Here is a 16,397-nt window from a genome sequence, read left to right on the forward strand (position 1 = left end):
ACGATCTTTCTTGGCAGTTTGTCGGTGTCAGTTCCAGGAAATCAGGACAATATGACAAATTATCAACCACATCTCAATCAAGATATTCAGTGAGCGCGCAGCTATCAGCCAATGAACGAACCTTAGCTTACGATGCAAAAAGGAAGCTCGGTAGCCAAGTCTTGTGAGAGTATATATAACGCAGCGTTCTGTGGTGGTTTAATCGGGTACCTCTGGCCTTCAAACGACCAAAGTCTCTGAGAAAACCATGCAAACAGACAAAATGATGAAGGCTATACTTCTGCTCACGTTCACTGTCTTGGTCTCCAGCAGTCCTGTGCAACCCGGTAATACGGCACCCCTGAAACAGAGCTATAGGAGGACTTTATTGAAAGAGCTTATTGATGAGCTGGATAAAGTACTGAATTTCTCAAAGGACACTCAGGTAAGATTCGACCGAAGCATAGGCAATAGTACAGTTATTATAGCAAGCCAAAACCGTCTACTTTAATATTCAGAACAGGATGTGATTGCAATATTCATTTTACCTGTTATTTCCAGGGAAACGTACCAAATGTCTTCCTGACAGAACTGAAAGCCTGTGAGGTGAGACGATGCGCTTGATTTTTTTACCTTTTTCACAGCCTTCTTGATTTCGTCAGTGCGCTTTATGCTGTGATTTTTTTTTTTACATTTCTGTCCGCTTTTGTAAAGCTTTTTTTAATGCTGACAATCAACTTTGAAGGATTCGAGCCCCGGTCTCATTTTGATTTCGATATATTTTTGCAGCATAAGAGTTTCTGCCAGTACGAGGAAGAGCTGATAAAGGAGGTCTCTGGAGTGTCTGGAGCCGAATATGACCCGTTCCGGACCGACAAGTTGCTAATGAGGAATTTGCACATGTTTAACGAGCATCACGTGGTAAGCTGAGCTGTGGAATCTGATGTCTTCTCTATACAGTACCTCGATACTATTTGAATAACCGCGACGTTTACTTTATTTCAGAAAACCTGCAAGCGTGCTGAAGGCCCGGTTAAAATTCATCTGCAAGCTTTCTTGAAAGACCTCCTGCATTGTGCCAAGAGGGAATTTACCACTTCCAAGTAAAATTAATTTATGAAAGATCAAGTTTATTTTTTGCCTTTTGCAGAGTATTACTTTATTTACGATGTCTGTAGCCGTATATAATATTGTAACTGTAATAAATATAATTTTTCACTCGAAAGACATGGTCTGATGTGTTACGGTGCAGTATTTCTGACTGAAAAGAACTTTTCTATGAAGCATAAATATACTGTGCATTTTTTATAGAGTATCCCATGATGCATGTAGTGTACCTGGGTCATCCTGTCCTGCAATAATAATCCTAAAAATAATAATAATCATCCTGAAGACCATGATTAGTTGGTTCAGGTGTGTTTAATGAGAGTTGGAGAAAAATGTGACACTTCAGTTTTTTCTTCAAGACTGGCCATAACTTTTATTTTTTAATCCAATACAAAAAGGTAGATTGACACTATTTTAGTCAAAAAGGTTAGAAAGATCACCTCTCGGATAAAAGCTAGTTGGGTCAAATTAGTATTAATGACAAATTATTAATATTATGGCACTTTTTATGCAACTGACCGGTTTAATTTTTTTGTCCAGCACTGCTGAATACTTATAGTGGCTGTAGATAATATACAAAAAAAATCAAACCCAGTTGCGTTTATTTTAAAGTTGATTTTACAAACTGGTTTAGGTAATAATAAAAAAAGCCTTAGAAATTAGTTTTGGGAAGAGATGATCATTTGATCGATTTCTAACATGACTTGAGTGCTTTTTTTTGGGACTTCTAACATGTTAGCATTAGATTTCGACCGTTATTTATCATGGGATGCTATATGATGTCAGCATGCTTACTAAATATGCACACCGTGATTGGCATATTCAAGAAAAGGTTTTAAAATAATGTTAATTGCCACATACGAATGAAAATTTGAAAATGCAGGTCGCTAATGTGTCATTAAACAAGTATATGTTCAGCTAATCGTAAGCCTCTCACATTTATGCTTTTCGTAGCGCGTATGCATATGTTTAATTAATGGAGTAGAATAATCGTGGCTGATAGTAAGAAGTGCTTTTAAATGCTTTATTGTATACAAATTAGCAAAAAGTCATGCTTGTGGTGTTCCCGGGCAAAAATGACCCGACCTCAAAAAATTGGGAACTCATTATGCTATATTATCATTAAATACTGGATTTAATCTTTTTGTCGACTTGATTTATTTTTTTTAAGACTGGTTTTATGTTTCTACGTGCATCTGATTAATCATACGCCTCATTTATCCGATCTGATTAATCGTGAGATAAACTGATCATTTATCTGAAATAAGTACTTCATGTTTGGCAGTGGCTTTATTTTGTTCAAAGTTGCACAAAGTCCGTTGTTTATAAATAATTTTCATAAAACGAGATAAATTGGCAGTTTCTCACAATAGTGGGGCTTAATGTTTATTCAGGCAGGTGGCTTTATTTTAACTCACTCAGTAGTTCAAAGTTGCTCTCACACACACACACATTTGTATCGCTTTCTCTTTAGCCTGTATTTACTTCAAAAATATTTTTTTCCACCCTTTGACCAGAATGTTTTTATTAAAGAGCAGGTTTAATCGAATCTATGGTCAGAAAACATTGTAATTTTCTCAAAATATCCATTATTACAATGACTTTGCAATGATTTGTATACAGTTTGTTTGAATCAATTAGGATCTTAAGGTCTGTGAACCCCTTCCTTCCATAAGCCAACTCTGCTCTGATTGGTCCTTTTGCCAAGTCTGTTTTGATTACACCCTTTGTGAACAAAGTCACTGAATTTCGGTCCAATGTGATAACATTAGCTAATATTTTTGGCCAAAAGGAAAAACCTTTCCAGACCAAAAAGTATTATAGGAAAATCTGGAGTTGGGATAACCTCCTAACCCAAAGGTTATACCGGTTTATGAGCTTATTATTGTCAAATGCTTTTAAATGTGTTTTTTTTTTTTTTTTTTTTTACAAATGGCTAACAACAGCCATTTTATGATAGTTGTGCAATGGTCTTAGTGACTTAGGAGTCTTCTTCACGACGCTCTCCTCTGATGGTTCACGCATTTAGGAGCTAGTTTTATTGCTAAAAAGCTTTGTGAAGACAACTGCTAAACGGTTCACTTTAACTGTATTCACTTCCAGCGTACCACTGCTGAAACACGGCTATGAAAAATGTCCCAAAGGAGGATAGTATTAAAGGATAGTAACTAGCATATGAAACTGTAGTAAGACAAAACTATTATACTTTAATATACAGAGCAGAACGTGATTGCAGTGGTCATTTACCCGCTGTTTTTAGGGGAAATAAATGATAAGACTTTACTGGGAGAGCTTGATGATAAGCTGGAGACAGAGGTAAGATGAACTAAAGTGTAGTAAATAGCAGGCTATAGTAACCATAGTAAACCTCAACTGTCGACTTAAATAGGCAGGGAGAGAATCTTAATGAAATGTGCTCCAAATCATGCTGGAAAAAGCAGTGAGACTAAAGTCAAAACTGTCTATACTTTAAAATACAAAGTAGAATGTGATTGCAATATTCATCTGACCTGTTATTTCTTTTTAAAGTTTTTTTTCTTGTTCTGTTGTAACTGCAAATGTTTGGCCGTAAGGTGAGATAATACACATATGATGTTTTTGCCTCACAGCATAACTTTAGCATATTAAGTTTATAAGCTTGTCTAAGTTCAGCTCCTTTTTTCAGCCTTTCCTCCAACAAAAAATGACCCTATAGGTCATTTGTGCAAGTACCTTGTACGACCTATATTTACATTAAGTTAAAATAATGACAGTGTCATTGCGCCTGTCGTCATGGACTTTAAGAAAATAATCACGCATGGAGCTGTTAATCTTTCATTTATTTTATATCAATAAAGATTTTTCTCGAATCCGTCTGTGTTTCAAGCGGGCATAAATAGGACAACAGATTGCTCTCTTAATCACACATGATATGCCTTTGTTTCACAAAGTCACTCTTCATTGTGCAATTTTTTTTGACATTGTCTGGGATTCAAACCCATGACCAGGGTTGCTAGCTCTATACTGTTACCAGTTGCACTACTTTTAGGTTTACTTTTCATGAACACCAGTGCCCCACAGTGGGAGCCCGTGAGAAGAGAAGTGATATAACCACACCGCTCGGGTGCATGTATTATTCAAAAGCAATTCAAGAGCCAAGTGTGCACACGTCCCACAAACCGCTTTTAGAGGGGCGTGAATGATCAGATACCCGTGCCTATCAGCCACAGGGTCAACTCTATTACAGTTTTCTGGTGTCACGTAGCCCGGACTTACCCTTCACCGGTACCTGAGTTAAAAAAAACGAGCGTCTTTGCATGTAGTGGTATGATAATGAAGTTCCTGACCTGACAGCGGCGTATGATTTCAGGTCATTCTGGATTGCGTGCAGCAAAAAAAAGGTTACAACTGCGCTCAGAAGATTTTATCCTTGTCGCTTGTTGTCCTTCAGGGCGTTTTGTAGGTCTTTTCAGCCTTAGGTGTTTCTGTTTTTCTGGTCTTCGTTATGTTTACTAGAGTCCTCACGCCTTGACTTTGCCTGCAAAATTTTCAGTATTAGATGTCATGATGCTATCATATATGTTTTTAATAATGATGATTTCCACAAAATGAATCACAAATGATCGCTCTGTTTTTAACAGGGCTCTGGTTTGTTTTAGGGTTATTTTTACCCTTCACTTCATCACTGATGTTTGCAGTGTTTTCTTTATTGCTTACTTTTCTCAAGTGAATGTAATTCCTATATAAAGCTATGTTTTGAGTCAACAAGTTCTGACATTCACTACCATGATATGTAAACTCCAGCAATCCATTTTTTTTTAGATCATATCATCCTTCAAAACAACATGACCAGAAAACAAATGAAATGGTGGCATCCACTATATGTCCACTCCAGCTAATTTTTTACTCATTTCATTTAGTTGCTGGAGTTAGTGGTTAAATGATTACCATTGCTGACTAAAACTCTGTATAGGCTGCAGATACATTACAATGTTAGGCTACTTACAGGTCCACCGGTCTAACCCACAGCGTGGCAAAAGCCGTCTAAAACATAGACACACGTGAGTGAGGGAAAACGCATAGTTTTTTTTGCAACTATGAACTATAATAAGAGTGATGTAGACATTTTCACCATGAAGCTTACACTGGTAATGTACTGTAGAAGAAAAAAATGGATTTTAAATCAAATTTTCAGCATTGAGGAAGATAAAATAATAATAAATAAAGCTTGTTTGTTTGTAGAATATCCCAATTATGCATCATTATATATATATATATATATATATATATATATATGTGTGTGTGTGTGTGTGTGTGTGTGTGTGTGTGTGTGTGTGTGTGTGTGTGTGTGTGTGAGAACAGGGCATGCATGTTTCAGTATGTGGGAGTATTAATAAGAAATGTGCGTGAATATGCCATTTAATATTTTATGTGTCATTTAATAAATATATATATATTTCCAGAATGACAGTTGAGTATTGAACAGTTTGTTTTTTCATTAAAAGTTTGAATAAAAACAATTCTCTCTCTCTCTCTCTCTCTCTCTCTCTCTCTCTCTCTCTCTCTCATATGTGTGTGTGTGTGTGTGTGTGTGTGTGTGTGTGTGTGTGTATAGGCCTATATATTTACAAATGAATATAAATTGCATCAGTTAGCTAGTTAGCTAGCCGGTTAGCAACAACTCGCTTCAAACGGGCTATTATAATTTTGTACTTCATAATTATTTATTAGCTACATTCTGTTAGACTGAAACTGCCTTTATTATGTTTTTTCTGTAAACGTTTAAAGCAAGTTGCTTCGTCGGACTGTGGGACATTTTAAAACGCGTTTCTTTTTCGTTCGGACGTCGCTCGTACTTTGGTTAGCCTTTACTTTTTAGCATTTTTGTGAAGACACGGGCTAACTCAACGGAGTCCGCTTAAAACACGCCCAAAATTCACCTCTGAAGGACGGCCTCAAGTTTCCCGGTAACAGTATCTCCTCGGATAACCCCGTGAGTTATCGCTTGGAGACACCGCGGGCAAATGCCTAAGGTGGCTTGGCGTGTGACGATGATAGGAACGGACTAATAAAGCACACCGGGCTCGCCGTCTGCCTCCGCATTGGCTGCGTTCTCATGTGTTGCTGCCGGCGCTGTATGAATAATTGAAGCGCCGGTGTCTCAGCAGTGCCGTTATCGTTCGCGGAGCCGGAGAGTCGGCGCAAGAACAACCGCTCGTCCCGCAGAGACAGAGGGGGTGCGCCACATCTTCCAAGAGACCTCCACCCTCATTCTGTCAGATCTTCTTTGCTCTGAAAGAAAAAAACATGAATTCACTTTTCTCTCAGACACGCATGACTCCGGCAGCCGCGAGTCCTCGAGTATTGCAGCCTAAAATAAATAGCCATTTTAACTATAAAGAGTTGGTTGAAAAGTTATTTAAACTTAAGACGTCTTTGTCTTTTTTATTTATTTAGTTATTTTTTTTAAGTCTAAGAATTTTTTTTTGTCTGTTCTTGTCGATTTCCTAATTAGAAGCGCTTCGTGGAATTAAAAAAAAAACATTCTGTTTGTTTATTTTATCCATCTATATAGATAGATGGATGGATGGATGGATAAAATAAACAGAATTTCTCTGTCTCTCATATATATATATATATATATATATATATATATATATATATATATATATATATATATATATATATATATATATATATATGAGAGACAGACAGAGAAATTCTGTTTGTTATCGATATATAAGCTATTGTAGCCAAGTCAGATCATTTCCATAATCAGAAAAAGGCATATGATTCCTTCTAAATTAGGCCGTGATTAGTTAATATGGCCCAAAATGAAGTACATCACATAATGAGATTAAACAAAAATCTTTCATTATAGGATGTAGTATAATTTCAGCAATGCTTCATTTCAAGTTGCTGGACTGAAATATGAAGATCTGTTTACAGATGATTCCAAATGATTCCATACTATGATCTGGAATGGAGAAAAGGTGATGAAAACTTAAGTCTAAATTGAGGCAGCGCGTTTCCTGTCACGAGTCACCGGCCTATAGGCCTCTACCTTTCAATAGATCCTCAATAATTTAGTGGCCACCACTGGCCACATGCCCCTGCTCTGTGCTCAACTTAGATTGGTTTACACCATTGTTCGAGGGTTATGATATAAAAAAAAAAAAGTTGTTCTTAATTATTAATGATCTGCCTTCTCTAATGAATTTAACCCTTCTTCCAAATCCCATCAGTTTAACGATTTCAATTTGGGCTAATTATCGGTCTCGGCAGGTTACAAAGATTATAGTTCAGGCCGGGAGAGAAAAAATAATAATCCGTACAATTAACGGCAGTACAATTATTATAATAACCGCTTAAGCTGGCATTTCTTTCGCGCGTTAAAGAAAACGATGACAAACAAAGAAAAACTAAACAAAAAGATAACGAATGTATACTAATATTTACTAATATGCCTTAAGGTGTGATACGAATTTGTGCGACTGCGTATTTAAGCTAATAATGATTAAAATAGCTAGTTATTGCAAAAAAAGAGAGAGAGCAGGGCCGACATAAAAAAAAAAAAAAATAATAATAATAATAATAAAAAATTATATATATATATATATATATATATATATATATATATATATATATATATATATATATATATATATATATTACATTCTTTTAATTCACGCAATATTCATAGAGATGAAAAAATAAAACATTTAAGTATTTAAAAAAAGTTATCCCATGCGAACTGTTCAAGTAAATCGAAGGTAATTAACGCGAAACATATGATCGCTTTTAACCTTTAAATCAGACTTTGTCGCGGTATCATGCTCCGACGTTTTCGCGCGTTTCTATCAAGATCGTCGTTAACGGAAGTTCCCGATTGCTTCTTGAAAGCTGCCGGTGAAGCGAGGCACAAAACGACCCGGACGATCATCGTCTTACCTGCACGGCGTCTCTGCCTCCTTCCCTTGAGCCTGCACCAAGCGTTTCCTGACTAACAACTCTCCCTTCAGCTCTCTGCCTGTTTTATACCAATATACAATTAATATTGCATCGTCATTACTTAATAATTTCAAATCCCTCTGCACAAAGCCGTGACAGACATTTATTATTTATCTATTAAACAAGCTGACGACTCGAATTAGAAAAGAGGAAAAACGCTTAAACTCTTTTTTTCTCGTTTTGTTCTCTTTGTAAATTGCATTGGTGATTAGTCTGTATTATTTCATTAATGTTTAATCGCAAGAAACTAATTAATAAAACAACACCGGTTTTAAAAATTAATGATATGACGGTGATTTCATGCGAGTAGCATTCTTGATATAATTTATGGAAGATGCGTGCGTGTATTTGCATATATATATATATATATATATATATATATATATATATATATATATATATATTATATTATTATATATATATATATAATTTTATATATTTTATTTTATTCAAATAATAATAATAATGCACGTAAAAAAGACCCCCACAAAGGCTTTGAAAAAAATCAACAATTTATTAAATAACATTCAAAGTCACACGTCTTGTAAAGTGAAGTTTAAACGTGAGAGTGTTCGCAGTGGCTTACATTAATAAATGCAAATCAAATAGCAGCATTCTTCATTACGTCGCCGGTTTTTGCGCGCGTCCGTCGCTCCAGGCTGACGAGCGTTCACGAAAAAAATCAGTAAAATCAATATCGTGACAGTTCGTGAGAATATGTGACTTCCACCATGACTGCGTTCACATCTGACAAGACATTCAAACGATTATCACGAACACGTGCACGTGCTTCGCGTGATGGTAAATAAGGTAGACCTTGTGCGCAAGTTGTATAATATAAATTTTTAAATACCAAAAAACACGCGTACACACTTCAAAATATAATTTCACGTGTGATAATACTGAAACAAAGTCATAGTAGCTGATAAATCTCCTGGAAATATATTTAAAGTTGTATCGTTTCAAATGAATGCTTTTTAAAGGTTTTTTTTTTTTTCATGTTAAAGGGTAAATCATAATTTACATAACGATGCCGGTGCATTTATTATCGCAATTATTTTATAACACGCGTTAAGTGCTGCGCGATTTTCGGCAATATTATTGCTCGTACAAATACAAATCGACATGAACACTGTAATGTTTTTTTTTTTTTTTTTTTATCGGTTTAAAATGGTGCTGGTGTGACAGTGTGCGAAGTATTCGGCCTTCTTTGGTTTGAGGAAACCGTCGGCGGTTTCGTTTGAGGTTTGTCGATCTCGCGCGAGCCAAAATTCTCATCGCGCCGATTTTTAGCGCCGCTAAAAAAAGTTCCACGAGCTCTCGAGCGGCCCGTGTCGCTATGGTTACCCCCAGGCACGCGCCGACACGACTTCGTGAACTTTTTTTTTTCCCGTAACTCCCGTCGTTACCGAAACGCTGCTAAAATACGCAAACGCGTATCTGGCTTCTTTACGGGAGAGGTCGAGCCTCGCAACCCCCTTGGAATAATTCGCACACTGCTCCCATCGTTTGGAGGCGATACGAAACGTACTTGGAGTCTTTATAGGCTTCTAACGATTTAAAGAAAAGATTTAGATCCCTGTGGTGTTCCTAAAATGTCTACTTTGCTCTACCAGCACTAGTGCACCGCCGAGTATTTCATCCTTTTCTGTTTTTGCCGCTGGTTGCAGAACCAAACCCGAACCACGTTCTTCTTTAGATCCAACTTCTCCGCGATCGCCGCGATTTTCTCCGAGGACGGTCGCGGCTGGATGGCGAAATACGCCTCGAGCGACCGCTTCTCCGGAGCCGCGATGGACGTGCGCTTTCGTTTCCTCTCGTTCCCGTTAAAAAGCTCCGGTTTGCCGTTCTTCTCCCGGTAAGCCGCTTCAGCCTCCTCCAGCCAGGCTTGGAGGACGGGTTTGAGAGCGATCATGTTGTTGTGGGACAGGGTTAGGGACTCGAACCTGCAGATGGTGCTTTGGCTCAGCGAGCCGACCCCCGGGATCTTCAGGTTGGCCAGGGCAGAGCCCACGTCCGCCTGGGTCACTCCGAGCTTTATCCTCCGCTGCTTGAACCTTTCCGCGAACGCCTCCAGCTCTCTGGGATCGGACTCCACGTCGTTGACGCACGCCATGCCGTTGTGGACCGAGAGGGTGTGCGGGTGGCCCATGGCCATGGCTTGGTGCAGGTGGCCCATTTGCAGGTGGTGTTGGTGGGCTTGAGTGGTCATCACCGAGGGATCCGGCGGCGCACCCATGCCGCTGACCGATAAACTGGAGGAGATGTGGTCGAGCAGGTCCCCCTCCAGGGTCTGGTGACTGAGGTGGTGGTGGTGGTGGTGCGAGGGCAGGTTGGACGAAGGGTGGGATATGGGCACTGTGGACGAAGAGGAGGTGCAGGGCACGCTGCTCATGGTATGGTAGGTCACGTCCGTCTTGAAAGGGTGACTCTTGCCGTGAGACGCGATGTCAGCCGCCGCCAGAGCTTCAGCGCGGGCCAGCAGACTCTCATCAAAGCCGCTGAATATATTGCCCTGGAGCTGCAAGCAAGAGCGCGCACATGGGAGTCAGTGGGGAATTGTGTCAACTCTGGATTAAAGAACATTCCCAAGCACCCTCCTCAAAGCACAGGTCATAAAAATTAATATGAAAGCGGCAGCTTCGCTTGGATAGGCATGTGGGGGAGAGAGAGAGGGAGAGAGGGAGGATCAGAGGAAAGGAAGGAGAGGCTGGGGAGGGAGGGATGGATGGATGCATGGATGGATGGGTGGACGGACGCCGGAGCAGCTCGAAACACCTCAAAGCGACAGAACGAAGACAATACGAGGAGTTTAGCGCGAGACGTACCTGCGGGGCAGGCAGGCACACCCGCCGCATGCCCTCGGAGCTCGGGTGCAGCGCAGGGTGCATGGAGAAGTGCTGCTTGCCGTTCATGGCCATCATCTTCGTTGCGCACCTTGCAGGTGAGTGGACCTGACATGGAGGCGACGCGGCGCTCTGGCTCGACGCTCCTCGTGTGTGCCGTTTCCATTGGCAGCGCCTCCAGGGCTCCCCCCCCCCAACACCACCACCTCCACCACCACCACCACCGCCACCCTCCCGCCTCCACCTGCTCCTCTATTCAACTTACAAGTGGTCTGACGCGTAAGCCTTTGCTGCACCACGGGACAAAAATGTTTGACAGCGTTTCAATAGCTACTTTGCATTTAATTAACTGATTGTTTTAAACGGGCGACGCCATTCGGTGTTTAAAAAACGTGTGATTTTTGCTTTTAATTTTAAGGACGTTTCGGTTCAATCTAAATCTAACCGGTTAAACACAACGCGGAGAAGTGGCTGTTTATTAGTATTTAAAATATTAAAATATATTTCAGTCAAACGTATCTACATTTGCCTACTATCAGTGAGCAGCAAGTAAAAGTTTATCGATTTTTTATATTTTAATTTCACATGTTAATAACACTTCTAATATAATGCCATTGCTCGTTTTAGTTTAATAATGAATTTTACTTTCTTATCGAAAAACAGACGATTTTTAAATAGGCTAATAATAATCAACGATAATGTTACATGCGTTAATTATATTAATGTTTATTAAAAAATCGTGCCAAAATAAAAAAAAAATTGCGTTTGCGTTCTACAAATTATGTTCATTATATGAAGGCGGTCTATCATCTGTTATCATAATACATGATAATAGTAACATTTTTGAATTCGTAAAAGCTATATATCTCACAGTTAGCGCAAGGAAAACGTCAAATGTGTAATCAAAGAACGGTGTAGTATATTTTCAATATGTTTGTACATTTCAATAAAGTCAGTTCATACCTTATTATGCATTTATTGCGCGTCATTAAAAATATAATGTGGCCCGCGCTGCTTAAAACGCTTAAGGTATTAATAAAAGTAAACACAAAATATATAAATGATTTATTATTTTTATTTGTTTGGTTTGTTTTAGTTACTTTATTTTTGCTTAAAACAATACATTTTCAATGCAACACATCTCCTCGGCCAATAACGACCGCCCATGTTAACTTGGGAAGAAAGTTGAGGCTCGCAAACTTTCACCTTGGCTGACCCCCCCCAGATCTTCACCGCCAGAGTCGCTCTCACCTAACCCTCTAACAGCATTAAAACACCTCGACAGCTCTGTTAATTGCACAGATTCACCAAGCTGTCAAACGAACGCCTTGCAGCTCTGCATTAGAAGGAAACAAAGGCATCGATTTTAGAGCGATGGAGCACGGACGCCTCCCGAGCAAGGCTCCTCCGACTCAACGTGGTTTTGGTGGGCCATTGAATGCAAACACCCGTTCTCTCTCTACGGCCGGGTTGACGTGGTGACCATGCCGGTGGCTGCAGAAAGAGAAGCCAGGCAATGCAGTGACACAGATGCACCATCCGATCCCATCCACCTCTCCTGTTCCCCCAGACGCTCAATTATTCATCCGCTATGTGGCGGGCATCCATTACCTCTCTGGCATTTTCTCATTCATTACGCAGATTAACAGTGTGTGCTTTTTTTCTTTTAAAGTCTCGGCCAAATCGTAAACAGTCCTGCTGTGCCGACCGCGTCATGATATTCTCCGATCTTGTTTATGATACCTTTTATGATGAAGCCGCGTCGCTGTCCTTCGCGAGATAAAGTTTCAACTCGTGAATATTTTACAAGCATAACCCAAAAATGCCCCATTCATAGCTCACGGTTCATCTTGATTCACACGGGCGCTCGCTTTTCCGCAAAGTTGAGAATAAAATAAATCGCATGATTTGTTTACTGTGGCACTTTTTATTTGTGGGTCATACATTTCTTTGAGAGAACTTATATGTGTATTATTTTAAATGTCTTTAAAAAGAAGTACCAGATCTACTTATACTTTGTTACCCATATTTTAAAATATAAGACATATAAACAAACGTGATAAGACCATGTAGAACATGGTTCTTCTCAAAAGACTTCATATTTCTTGCTGCAAAAATAGCCCCATTTTTGTCTATAAAAATAATTGCAGTAAAGTTGAGTAAATGATTCAATGATGTATTCTTAGAAATAACTAGGTGCCCTTAAAAACATGTTCTATGTTCTAATTCAGACATACTTCAGACTGTTCTCCTTTCTGATACTGTTCAGTGATGCAATCTGTATCGCTAAAAGTATATAGTTGTGATTCTGTACCATAACAATTTTTTTCCTAAACGAATCAGCATTTGTGAATTAATCGGTTAGTGAATGACTCATAAAGAATCACTTGCATGATTAGAGGTTTCTACTACGATGTAATGGAAACCTAATATGTAATAGCTGCAGTGAATGGTTTTGCATTGTCCTGCTAAAATGCACAAGGCTTTCCTTGAGAGAGACGTCATCTGGAGGGATGCATATGTTTCTATAAAACTTTCTATAACTTCTAAAACATGCAAGCTGCCCATACCGTATGCATGTACGCACCTCCATACCATCAGAGATGCTGGCTTTTAAACCTGATTAGACCTAATGTGTCATTTAACTTATTTGCTAGATGTTCTCCCAGCTGAATCTTACTTTTTTTTTTTTTTTTTTTTTGCATATTCAGCCCTTTGTTGAGCCCGAGCAAACTTTCTGGAGACATCAAATTTGTAATGAGCTCATTTAGTGTATAAAAGTGTAAACTTTCTCCGTTTAACATTATGTTCTCTTGCCAATAAAATATTGGCTCGTGCGATTTGAAAGTCTTTCAGTTTTCATTTTATTCAAATTTTTGGAAAAAAAAAACGTCCCAACATTTCTGAAATTTCGTAATAACAATTCGAAGATTAATGCCATTTGCGAAAAGAAAACTCATACTATTGATGTACTTTTAAACATTTTTACTAATTAAAAGGAACAAAATAGTTTGAAAAATTGTAAATTAAAATGTAATGTGTTAATTTATTACTTAAATACTACTTTTACCCCAAAAACAAACTATTTTTTAATTGATGGTTATATGCATAACCACCAATTTCCAAGATGTTTTTCTTTTTATCATTTTAAGGGGCATTTATAGGACACTGTTTTAAACTAAAAACTAAAAGTTTTATGAAGTGACATCTACTGGCCTTGCGTGAATAATACAGCCTTTTTAGCCATTTTAGTGGGTCCTTGTCAAAAGAGATGTTGTCATGGGCATGCAAAACCTTTCAAAACCACAAAGGAAAATTTTGTCACGTAAAAGCAAATAAATATTAAGAAAGTGTTATTTTTTCACATTTTATTTGATGGGTAAAGCCTAATATTTTTATTACACCCTATGCAGCGGAAAGGAAGGGATGTTTTTAAAAACCAGAACAAATGATTCTACTTTAAAAGGAACAATTGGGTCATGATGACACGTACCGCAGACGGACCAAACAAACACATTATCAGACGGGTTGAATGGTGACCATGTGTCACTGGGCCTTGACAGCCAAACCACCTGACTGATGCTTCTGTAGCATCAGGTCTCACATTGCATGCACGGAAAGATCAACCTCACCGTGACTTCACAAGTCTCTCGCTCTGATAGCCGTGCATCTGCCCACATCTTCTCAAAACCTCCCATTGTCATCTAAAAAACAGATCCATTATTTAAGGGTCGCGATGGTATTTGTGGGCTTGTCATCAGCCGGCGACAACACGGCACTGATTTCAGGTGACATGTTTTATTGATTCGGTTTTGGCGAGATGTGACAGGGCTTTGCTCTTCTGCAGGCATTATAGCTGCGATCCGCAGAACGACCTCGGCCTGCTTGCTCCATCCATTTCCATTCGTATCCAGACTCCAAGCGTGCTCTGAGTGCTTGTCGCTCCAGCAGCAAGGGATGAGAGAATGACGAGAGGGTAAAGCTGGTGGTTGACGTGGCGTCCCACGGGGCAATCAACACTGCTTGCATTAAATCAAATCGACTCTGAGTGTTTTCACTTGGCTTCCCAAAGTAAGGAATGGCTGTGCATTATTCATAAACATTTGAATATGTCAAAGCTACTGGAGCCAAATTAACTTTTACACTGTGATGAAAGTTTGGGCAAGATGGGCGGGATATGTTGCACAAATATAAGGCCGCGAAACACAATGTTATGAGCAGCAGCCAGCCGGAGGTTGGAAGAAACATCTTTCAATTATTTAGAATCCTGAACAATGTGACAAATCGGAAAGTGACTGATTTTATAATGTAAACAACATTTCTATCAACCAATCAGCTCCGTTTGCCTCCTCTTTCAAGCTGCATAATAGCTTGTTGAAAGTCCCTCAGGTTAATGCTTATAATAATAATAATATATATATATATATATATATATATATATATATATATATATATATATATAAGTCAATTTATATATACTTTTTCAAGTATATTCCTTCTCCAGTCTGTTATTGAACATCGGCTATAATAATAATAATATCAGTAAAAAGATTATAAATATGTAATACTGTGCATATATTAAGAGAAATTTGTATACATATGATTTTTGTACCCTACAACAGAACAGTAATTTGAAATATTCTTTAAAGTTGTATCAAGAGGAATAGTACGTTTCATAATTCATATTTTTCATAATTGTAAGTTAATAATAATAATAATAATAAGTGATGGAAAAAAACATTGCTTTTGATAGGATTAGCTACCCACTATTCCTGTTCAGCTGCTTGTTAATGCAAATATATCTAATTGGGTTTAACCAGCATGAAATTGAATCACCACAGCCTACCTGAGTGTTGCTGACCGTATCCCTCAGTTTATGGGTATCTTGTGATGACTGCTTCAGCAGGATAGCGACTATGTCACAAAGTTCACATCATCACAAACTTGAATCTTGCTTCAGTCTAACAGAACACCTTTAGGATGCGGTTCAACGGGAAGCATCATTAGTAAGGATTTGAATATTTAATTTACTGAGATCCAATACATCAGATACATAACTGTTATAATGGCAATTAAGCTGCTCAAATGTCTAAACACTGCTGACCTGAGCAAGAACCTCTCTCTCCAGTCCTCTTTATCATCTAGTGATTCAGCTGCCAAGACTATTACCAGAACAAAATCTGCAAAACATCTGAAACCCAGAGACTCTATACCTTCACTCTACCTCCTCCTACCTACCATATTCCACTATTCTTTCTTCTCTTCTCTTACGGAGAACGAGTTCTCCAAATTGCTCCAACAACCTGTCCCTTAGACCCTACCACCTCCCATCCACTTTAGGAGATCTCCCCAATATTGATACCCAACATGCCCTTCACTACTTGAAAATTTCCCAGCAGATTTAAGCCAGCGCAGATAACCTCTCTTCTCAAAAAGCCAACACTACAAAGGGCAAGCTACTTTTTTTTTTTAAAC

General features: G+C 38.6%; 2 protein-coding genes across 2 annotated transcripts; one reads left to right on the forward strand and one right to left on the reverse strand.

The window, feature by feature from the left end:
* The first annotated feature begins 179 nt into the window (after nt 1–179).
* On the forward strand, nt 180–1,202 carry il13 (interleukin 13). The gene is made up of 4 exons (XM_043221778.1): nt 180–424; nt 541–585; nt 769–900; nt 985–1,202. Exons 1-4 carry the CDS (start codon nt 248–250, stop codon nt 1,084–1,086), a joined length of 456 nt encoding a protein of 151 aa, XP_043077713.1. The 5' UTR covers nt 180–247; the 3' UTR covers nt 1,087–1,202.
* An 8,457-nt stretch (nt 1,203–9,659) lies between these two features.
* Nucleotides 9,660–11,000, reverse strand: pou4f3 (POU class 4 homeobox 3). Its single transcript, XM_043221980.1, has 2 exons — nt 10,905–11,000; nt 9,660–10,597 (listed from the first exon to the last, which is right to left on the reverse strand). The coding sequence occupies exons 1-2, from the start codon at nt 10,998–11,000 to the stop codon at nt 9,695–9,697; spliced, it is 999 nt and encodes a 332-aa protein (XP_043077915.1). The 3' UTR covers nt 9,660–9,694.
* Between the last annotated feature and the right edge of the window lie 5,397 nt (nt 11,001–16,397).

This window comes from Puntigrus tetrazona, chromosome 21, assembly GCF_018831695.1.
Source record: "Puntigrus tetrazona isolate hp1 chromosome 21, ASM1883169v1, whole genome shotgun sequence".
Taxonomy (NCBI): Eukaryota; Metazoa; Chordata; class Actinopteri; order Cypriniformes; family Cyprinidae; genus Puntigrus; species Puntigrus tetrazona.

Excerpts from the sequence above, each read along its gene's own strand:
- il13 (XM_043221778.1), top strand. The coding sequence starts at position 248 with ATGCAAACAGACAAAATGATGAAGGCTATACTTCTGCTCACGTTCACT. Across the intron at positions 425-540 it reads ATTTCTCAAAGGACACTCAG|GGAAACGTACCAAATGTCTT; the intron begins GTAAGATTCGAC and ends TGTTATTTCCAG. Across the intron at positions 586-768 it reads CAGAACTGAAAGCCTGTGAG|CATAAGAGTTTCTGCCAGTA; the intron begins GTGAGACGATGC and ends ATATTTTTGCAG.
- pou4f3 (XM_043221980.1), bottom strand. The coding sequence starts at position 11,000 with ATGATGGCCATGAACGGCAAGCAGCACTTCTCCATGCACCCTGCGCTG. Across the intron at positions 10,598-10,904 it reads TGTGCCTGCCTGCCCCGCAG|CTCCAGGGCAATATATTCAG; the intron begins GTACGTCTCGCG and ends TCTTGCTTGCAG.